Source organism: Dreissena polymorpha, unplaced genomic scaffold (genome assembly GCF_020536995.1).
Source record: "Dreissena polymorpha isolate Duluth1 unplaced genomic scaffold, UMN_Dpol_1.0 chrUn128, whole genome shotgun sequence".
In the NCBI taxonomy this organism is placed as follows: Eukaryota; Metazoa; Mollusca; class Bivalvia; order Myida; family Dreissenidae; genus Dreissena; species Dreissena polymorpha.
In genome coordinates, this window is record NW_026273442.1 from 46,566 (window position 1) to 56,467 (window position 9,902).

General features: G+C 35.9%; 1 protein-coding gene across 1 annotated transcript in view; it reads left to right on the top strand.

Moving 5' to 3' along the window:
* LOC127864113 (mediator of RNA polymerase II transcription subunit 15-like) overlaps positions 1-4,637 on the top strand; it is a 38,380-nt gene extending 33,743 nt beyond the window's left edge. Inside the window, exons 5-7 of the mRNA XM_052403809.1 lie at positions 1,612-1,853; positions 3,812-3,889; positions 4,557-4,637. Coding sequence (XP_052259769.1) covers positions 1,612-1,853; positions 3,812-3,889; positions 4,557-4,637 — 401 coding nt within the window. The remainder of the gene's footprint in view (positions 1-1,611; positions 1,854-3,811; positions 3,890-4,556) is intronic.
* Positions 4,638-9,902: the final 5,265 nt, after the last annotated feature.

Consider the following 9,902-nt stretch of genomic DNA (forward strand, 5'->3'; position numbering starts at 1 on the left):
TTTCCCTCAGTCAATACTCTGCAGAAACTTGTTGTCACTAGTGTTTGTAAAAATAAAAACATGCAAAAATCAACAATATGTTAAGTATATGTAGTTATAATTTCTTTAAAACACTGATCTATCCTAAAACAGACTTGTTCATAATTAAAAAGACAAACACTCATTTTTATTTAAGAAGTTGTTTTTTTATACATCTTTAAACACCATGGTGTACATGCACTAAATTTAAGCATATAAACATGTACATTATAAGCACATCTTATGTCTTAAAATAATTGCAATTACAGCACATTTTTACTAACTTCAAATTAGGTGAAGTTCTGAAAATAAATGGTAAACCAATTCAACTAATGTCAAATTAACCCTCTCAGTGCGGGAACCGAATTTTGAAGGCCTTTTGAAGGCCTTTGCAAACAGTTGAATCAAGATGAGACGCCACGAACGTGGCGTCTCATCAGGATCCAAACTTTTTGCTATTCTGATAATATTCTTTGAAAAAAATCGAAGAAAATGCTAATTTTAGAAATTCAGCAGACGACATTTTAGCAGACGACAAATTTCCCAGCATGCAAAGGGTTAACCAAAAGATTACTGATGAATGTGACGAGCACCTTTCTATTTTAGAGGTGTTCAATACACACGAGGTATATACATTGTATGTAGGTCAACTCAAGCTTCTCATTTGCGAATTCCAACCTGTTTGCCCCAAATGAAAAAGTACATTTTGCCAATCTGCTTTTGCAGATCACAAATAATAGCTTTGTAAATGTTGTTTTATAAGTGTTTGCTATACATTTAGGTATAGGATTTACATAATACTAATAAAACAGTTGTTTTTTTTGCTTTGATGTTTAAGTCAACTTCGTTCATTTTAAAAGCATGATTGTGTGAGTGAAGAAGTTATACCGGCTTCCTGTTGAGTGAATTTATTTCCTGATTGCTTCCTTAGTTTTACAACTTGTGTTAAAAGTGTAGTCAGTTGAGTATACATGTAGTGTTAGTTGAAAATTACAAAATCAACTTCAACAGTGTGTTAAAACTGAAATAAAACTCTTCTTTCACATAAAATGTGCTAGTATTTAAGGAAAAGTTACTGACAAACTACGGTACTCGTACATGAAACTTTTTGGAGTTAACTAATTTGTACTTAATTAACTTATAGGTGTAATCTGTGGCAGTAGGTGATGACTGTGTGTTAATTTGCATGTATGTTGATATATTTGCGTACAAAGTACTTGTGAAAAAATCTCTGAGAATATGAACACCTCTACAACAGAAGCCTGGGGGAATGTTTTAGCACTAAATAAAGTCTTGAGAACGCACGTTTTGGCTTGTTCAATGAATTGAGAAATAAAATCAGCAACGATCGGTACATTAGTTAAAGATTTGTTTTGTTTTTTTCAGAGTTAAAGAAAAAGTTGATAATTGAAGCTGTATCGAGTGTTCACTCAAGCTTTATTATCTGCTGAAAATGTATGTTTCAGTAACTACAGTCTAAAGCTTCAGATATGCATGAAAGATACCAACATAGCTAACATGAACAAACAACAAAGAAACAACAATCAACTTCTACACCAGTTTATTCAGTTACATATTTAATATATTTTAAAGCCATGGGTGTTGTATCTGGTCAAACACAACAACTGCAGCAGCAACAACAGCAGCAGCAACAACAACAAATGCAGCTTCAGCAGCAGCGACAGCAAGCTATGATGCAGCTGCAGCAGAACAGGATGAATGCTCAGCAGCAGCAGCAGCAACAACAACAACAACAACCATTACAGCAGCAGCTTCAGCAGCAATCACTGCAGCAACAGCAGTCTCAAAGTATGCAGATAAGGCCCCATTTGACAGTGAGTATTGTTTATACATTTGAGCAGCCCTCTGGTAAAGTGCAGTCTGCACAGGCTAAACAGGGGCAAGAATTTCCACCTTAACTTTGGGTTAGAGTTGTCCTCATTTCAACAAAAAATACAACAAAAGCTAAAAGTGTTGTCCCTGATTAGCTAGTTCATTAAGCCCCGTTTTCCCAGAGCAAAACTCAATTAAATTTGTTCAAACACATGTTTCACGTTAAGTTGTTTGGAAGCCCCTTGTTTTCCGTTCAGTATCAACACATTTTTTTCAGCCATACTTGTTTTCACTTTTTCGTTGAAGTTAAGTTCCCACCAGATTTAAATTTTGTTAAAGCTGGCTTATTAGAAATTACTCGTTTACACATATTCCCTCTGCCTTCCGTAATCTTAACAAAATATGTGAAACTGCACTGTACATATGTTCTGCTTTTTATTTCTTTGCAGATTATAAAGTAATGTGTAACAAGCATAATTTTAAAGTAAAGGGTAGTGAACTAAGAGACGTTTAGTAGAATGCAGTATGGAGTTTATCATTTCAAAATTACCACAATTGTTATTAATGTCATGGATTAAAAAAAAGGATATCTCTAAACGTTTCTTCACTATAAAAATTCTGTAACCATGCAAACTATTAAATTGTATAATTTCACAGAATAAACTAAAAAGCTCACAATTCTATTATCAAACATGGGGCAATCACAATGGAAGTCTTTTTATCCACTTAGTGTGCGAGTGGTACTGAAATCTGGTAGTGAAATTGGCGAGTAAAACCATTTTAAGTTTTTATCAGGGTGAATCAGCGTGCGGATGGCATAGTTTAATCCTTTACAACTTACAATGTAGATACGTATTTTGATGCTTTTGTAGTTCCTTAGAAAGTTAAATTTACTAGATTCAAGTTTTAAAGGCTTCATTTCCAACCCTTAGATACTGAAGAGCAGCAAACAGCATAAAACCTGAACAGACTGCGAGTTACTTGCAGGCTGTTCTAGTTTTATGCTGTTTGCACATATCCATTTTCACCTTGCTTCTGAGTGGGAAAGCTTTAATAGCATTTTAAGTTTTTAGCCACATAGGGTCTGAGTGGTAATTGTGTTGTTTTAAATATATTTTAAGTATTAAGCGTTATAGTTACATATTGTTAATGGCGTAGTTAAATAGTATTTTAAGTATTTAGCCTCATTTTAGATTGGTAATGGCGAAGTTGAATAGTGTTCAAAGTTTTTAACCTCATAGTTTCAGAATTGTTATGGTGTAGTTTAAGGAACAACTTTCAAATATTAGAGTGACTGTAAATTTGGTTTTGATGATAATCCTTCAAGTTTAAAATGTCCTTGTTATTGTTAAAACTTCCCTATTACACTCTCAATGGTTACAGTAAAGGGTTATAGCCTGTGATATGGTAATTTAAGACTTGCACAAATTTCAATTTAGAACATGAGATTATACATTGTGAATTTTTTTTAAAGTCGTAAGAACGAAATTGTGTATGCATATAATATGCTTTCATAAAAATGAACAAATGTATGCTAAACATTTTTAAATGATTAATATATAAATATATCATATTTATACACTGATTTAAATTATTCATATGACAATGTAAGTGTGCTGAAGAAGATCCTTTATTTTTTGCATTTTCAATTTTTCAACTCAAATTTCGTACTGGCACGTGCAAATAAATCAGAACTAACTTTGGTCCGTCATATTCTCTAACAAATTTGTCCTTATATTGAATTATTTCAAATTGAAGTTCTTACATATATTTTGTTGTTAATATGAGAACAAAAAAAATAGGCTAAAAAACTTTTGGCCAAATATTGTCACTTATAGTCATAGGCTAATTTGTAAAATGGCAGAGGAGACCGTGATAAAAGGGTGCTGAATTTTAAGGTTTTTCAATATTTAGCTTCAAACACATGTTTTTTCCAAATTAATGGATGCTCAATTTTCAGCGGCAGGATGCTTTCATGGTCACCACTGTACAGAGTGTTCAGCAGTCAACAGTGCCACAGAATTCCCAGCCCACCACAGTAAGTACACCCGTGTCACTCTCGAAGGTGGGTCTAGTTGAACCGCGATCAAGGAAGAAGAGGCTTTATGCATGTGCGTCCAAGATTAGCCTGTGCAGTCTGCACAGGCTAATCACAGATGTTTTCTGTCTAGACAGAGTTTTCATTAAAAAAAAAGACTTTCATTAAAAGAAAATATTTTTAAGAGTGGAGAGTGGCGTCCCTGATTAGCCTGTGCAGACTGCTTAGGCTAATCTGGGACTAAGTACATTCTTTAAGCCCCATTTTTCCAGAGTGTTGCTCGAATATTTAGTTCATAGTCAGTAGGTTAGCCATTTACAAGTTGAGGGCCATTTACAATGTTTTCTGTTTCTTTTCAAAAGCATGATCAAAACGTTTTTTGATGGATGAATGTACAGTATTTCTATCAAGAAAGAGCTGTGTAAAATTATTTATGATATTTCATACCTGTATAAGTTGAGGGCTACTGTATTCTTTACAGTAATTAACAGGATTCTATAATCGCGCATAATGGCTACTTTAATGCAATATTGTTCTCAGTGCCCTTAATAGTATTTGAAAAACTCAATATCTTAATTCTTTGGCAATTAAACATTGAATATTTTTTTCAAAGACTCCATTGGATAATCAAAGCACCTGCAATGATTGTTATTGTTACCTGTTACAGCAAATGTCCATTGGACACTCCTCATTGGGAGGACTTATTCACCCCTCCCCTGTGGGGCTGGCTATGCAGGTAACACCCTGACCAACTGCTCTGCCCCCTCCCACCGTATGAGACTCGTGCTGGAAAAATAGCGCTTAATGCATATGCATAAAGTGTTTTCCCAGATTAGCCGTTGCAGTCCGCACAGGCTAATCTGGGACGACACTCTCCCCGTCAAGTGGAATTCGTTTAAAAGGGACCTTTGAATAAAAAATTCCATAAAAACAGATAATTATGTTCCGGATAAGCCTGTGCAGACTGTACAGAAGTGTTAAACCCTGTTTTTCCAGAGCAAGGTCAAGTTTATTAAGAAAGAGTGTATGCACTGTCCAGTGACTTCCTTCTTGACCCATTGCTTATCGAGTGTCAGATTTACAGTATGCACTGCCAAATGGCTCTTCCTTCTTACTCCCTGGCTTATTGATTGTGTGCCTGATGATATGGAACTCTTCTGGAAACTGTTGTATTTAACCTCATCTGCAAGGCTTTAATCTGGTCATAGTATGAAGTTGAAATTGTGTAAACAGTGGAAGACTTCAATTGTGTATGCCCTTCGCAAATTACAGGCCAATAGCACAATTAGGTAACTGGCATGATTTGTAAGAACAGGTTGAAAGGCACATACATGTACATGTACCTTTCATTTACCGTCTTCATGATGATGGCCAATATGTTTATTTGTATAGTTTCCTGCATTTCTTCACATAAAGGTCTTGGAACAGGCGCATCTGTGTTCTTTGAACACATTTCTATTCATGTTGATTTGTATATTTAAGATTGTTTAAGGAGCTGTAAACAAAAATAGTTAATTATATAAAGAGAACAAAGTCTAACAAAGCTATATTGATGGATTGGTTTCCTTGATTTTGATACATGCCATTTACCATTTGAGCCCCGATCCAGTCAAATGCAGTTAAATAAATGTATTTTACCCTTTACCACTTTGATACGTATTTTGACGCATTTGCAGTCTCTTAGAAAGCAATATTTCATTAAGACTTTTCTTACTATATTCAAGTTTTAAAGGCTTCATTTCCAACCCTTAGATACTAATGAGCAGCAAACCTGAACAGAGTGCGAGTTACTCTGTGCAGTGTGCACAGGCTAATCAAGAACGACACTTTCCGTTTTTATGATATTTTTATTTTAAAGAAATTCTCTTCATAGCAAAAATCTAGTTTAGGCAGAAAGTGTCATCCCTGAATAGCCAGTGCAGACTGCACAAGCTGATCTGAGACAACACTTTACGCACATGCATTAAACACCATTTTCACAGAGCTAGGTGCAAATGTACAACTAAATACTGGTAGATAAATACCGCTCCTTTGGTGCAAAAAAGTACCATGTGACATTGAAATTAGAAGGCATGTGGTACATTTTTGCACCAAGTGGGCAAATATTATGCCGATTCATTGTAGTAAATACAACAGTTTCCTGCACTGCACAGGCTTGCTTAGTCATTCATCTGGAAGGGATAGTATTTTAACTCTTTGCATGCTGGGAAATTTGTCGTCTGCTAAAATGTCGTCTGCTGAATTTGTAAAATAAGCATTTTCTTCATTTTTAGCTCATCTATTTTTTGAAAAAAAATTATGAGCTATTGTCATCACCTTGGCGTCGGCGTCGGCGTCGGCGTCGGCGTCGGCGTTGGCGTTGGCGTCGGCGTCCGGTTAAGTTTTGCGTTTAGGTCCACTTTTCTCAGAAAGTATCAATGCTATTGCATTCAAACTTGGTACACTTACTTACTATCATGAGGGGACTAGGCAGGCAAAGTTAGATAACTCTGGCGTGCATTTTGACAGAATTATGTGCCCTTTTTATACTTAAAAAATTGAAAATTTTGGTTAAGTTTTGCGTTTAGTTCCACTTTTCTCAGTAAGTATCAATGCTATTGCATTCAAACTTGGTACACTTACTTACTATCATGAGGGGACTGGGCAGGCAAAGTTAGATAACTCTGGCATGCATTTTGACAGAATTATGTGCCCTTTTTATACTTAGAAAATTGACAATTTTGGTTAAGTTTTGTGTTTAGGTCCATTTTTAGCTCATCTATTTTTTGAAAAAAAATTATGAGCTATTGTCATCACCTTGGCGTCGGCGTCGGCGTCGGCGTTGGCGTTGGCGTCGGCGTCCGGTTAAGTTTTGCGTTTAGGTCCACTTTTCTCAGAAAGTATCAATGCTATTGCATTCAAACTTGGTACACTTACTTACTATCATGAGGGGACTAGGCAGGCAAAGTTAGATAACTCTGGCGTGCATTTTGACAGAATTATGTGCCCTTTTTATACTTAAAAAATGGAAAATTTTGGTTAAGTTTTGCGTTTAGTTCCACTTTTCTCAGTAAGTATCAATGCTATTGCATTCAAACTTGGTACACTTACTTACTATCATGAGGGGACTGGGCAGGCAAAGTTAGATAACTCTGGCATGCATTTTGACAGAATTATGTGCCCTTTTTATACTTAGAAAATTGACAATTTTGGTTAAGTTTTGTGTTTAGGTCCATTTTATTCCTTAAGCATCAAAGCTATTGCTTTCATACTTGCAACACTTACTAACTATCATAAGGGGACTGTGCAGGCAAAGTAATGTAACTCTGACTGGCATTTTGACAGAATTATGTGCCCTTTTTATACTTAGAAAATCGAAAATATGATTAAGTTTTGTGTTTAGGTCCACTTTATTCCTACAGTATCAAAGCTATTGCTTTCATACTTGCAAGATTTATGAACTATCATAAGGGGACGGTGCAGGCAAAGTTATGTAACTCTGACTGGCATTTGGACGGAATTATGGGCCCTTTATACTTAGAAAATTGAAAATTTGGTTAAGATTTATGTTTTGGTCACTTTACCCCTAAAGTATCATAGATACTGCTTTCATACTTGGAACACTCACAAACTATCATAAGGGTACAGTAAAAGGACAAGTTGCATAACTCTGGTTGTCATTGTTACGGAATTATGGCCCTTTTTTGACTTAGTAACTTTTAATATATGGTTAAATTTTGTGTTTCGATCCACTCGAAGTATCAAGGCTATTGCTTTCAAACTTCAAATACTTACATGCTATCATGAGGTTACTGTACCTGGCAACTTGAATTTTACTTTGACCTTTGAATGACCTTGACTCTCAAGGTCAAATTATTAAATTTTGCTAAAATTGCCATAACTTCTTTATTTATGATTAGATTTGATTGATACTTTGATGAAACTACTCTTACCTGACATACCACTATAGACTTCACCCAAACCATCCCCCGTGCCCTCCCCCCCCTCCCCCCCCTCCCCCCCCTCCCCCCCCCCCAATTTTTTTTAATTTTTTTTTTTTTTTTTTTTTAAGATCATCTCACAAATGACCACCACACCCTCACACTATACCCCCACCCCACCCCCCACCCCCCACCCCACCCCGCAAAATTTTTTTTGATTTTTTTTTTTTTTTTTTTTTTTTTTAAGATCATCTCACAAATTAATCACCACAACCCTCACACTATACCAACACCCCCCCCCCCCCGATTTTTTTTTTTTTTTTTTTTTTTTTTTTTTTCGCTTTTGGAAGATAATGTAATAAATGTCCACAACCCCACACTATACACCCCTCTTCAACTCCACTCCTCCCTCCTTTGTGATTGAAATGAGAGTCCCTTCACCTTTAAAAAGAAAATAGATGAGGCGGTCTGCACCCGCAAGGCGGTGCTCTTGTATTCCTTAAGCATCAAAGCTAGTGCTTTCATACTTGCAACACTTACTAACTATCATAGGGGACTGTGGCAGGCAAAGTAATGTAACTCTGACTGGCATTTTGACAGAATTATGTGCCCTTTTTATACTTAGAAAATTGAAAATTTGATTAAGTTTTGTGTTTAGGTCCACTTTATTCCTACAGTATCAAAGCTATTGCTTTCATACTTGCAAGATTTATGAACTATCATAAGGGGACGGTGCAGGCAAAGTTATGTAACTCTGACTGGCATTTGGACGGAATTATGGGCCCTTTATACTTAGAAAATTGAAAATTTGGTTAAGATTTATGTTTGGTCACTTTACCCCTAAAGTATCATAGATACTGCTTTCATACTTGGAACACTCACAAACTATCATAAGGGTACAGTAAAAGGACAAGTTGCATAACTCTGGTTGTCATTGTTACGGAATTATGGCCCTTTTTTGACTTAGTAACTTTTAATATATGGTTAAATTTTGTGTTTCGATCCACTCGAAGTATCAAGGCTATTGCTTTCAAACTTCAAATACTTACATGCTATCATGAGGTTACTGTACCTGGCAACTTGAATTTTACTTTGACCTTTGAATGACCTTGACTCTCAAGGTCAAATTATTAAATTTTGCTAAAATTGCCATAACTTCTTTATTTATGATTAGATTTGATTGATACTTTGATGAAACTACTCTTACCTGACATACCACTATAGACTTCACCCAAACCATCCCCCGTGCCCTCCCCCCCCCTCCCCCCCTCCCCCCCTCCCCCCCCCCCCAATTTTTTTTAATTTTTTTTTTTTTTTTTTTTTTTTTTAAGATCATCTCACAAATGACGCACCACACCCTCACACTATAAATACCCCACCCCCACCCCCCCCACCCCACCCCACCCCGCAATTTTTTTTTTTGATTTTTTTTTTTTTTTTTTTTTTTTTTAAGATCATCTCACAATTATCACCACACCCACCCTCACACTATACCCCCCCCCCCCGATTTTTTTTTTTTTTTTTTTTTTTTTTTTTCGCTTTTTTGGAAGATAATTGTAATAAATGTCCACAACCCCACACTATACACCCCTCTTCACTCCACTCCTCCCTCCTTTGTGATTGAAATGAGAGTCCCTTCACCTTTAAAAAGAAAATAGATGAGCGGTCCTGCACCCGCAAGGCGGTGCTCTTGTATTCCTTAAGCATCAAAGCTATTGCTTCATACTTGCAACACTTACTAACTATCATAAGGGGACTGTGCAGAGGCAAAGTAATGTAACTCTGACTGGCATTTTGACAGAATTATGTGCCCTTTTTATACTTAGAAAATTGAAAATTTGATTAAGTTTTGTGTTTAGGTCCACTTTATTCCTACAGTATCAAAGCTATTGCTTTCATACTTGCAAGATTTATGAACTATCATAAGGGGACGGTGCAGGCAAAGTTATGTAACTCTGACTGGCATTTGGACGGAATTATGGGCCCTTTATACTTAGAAAATTGAAAATTTGGTTAAGATTTATGTTTTGGTCACTTTACCCCTAAAGTATCATAGATATTGCTTTCATACTTGGAACACTCACAAACTATCA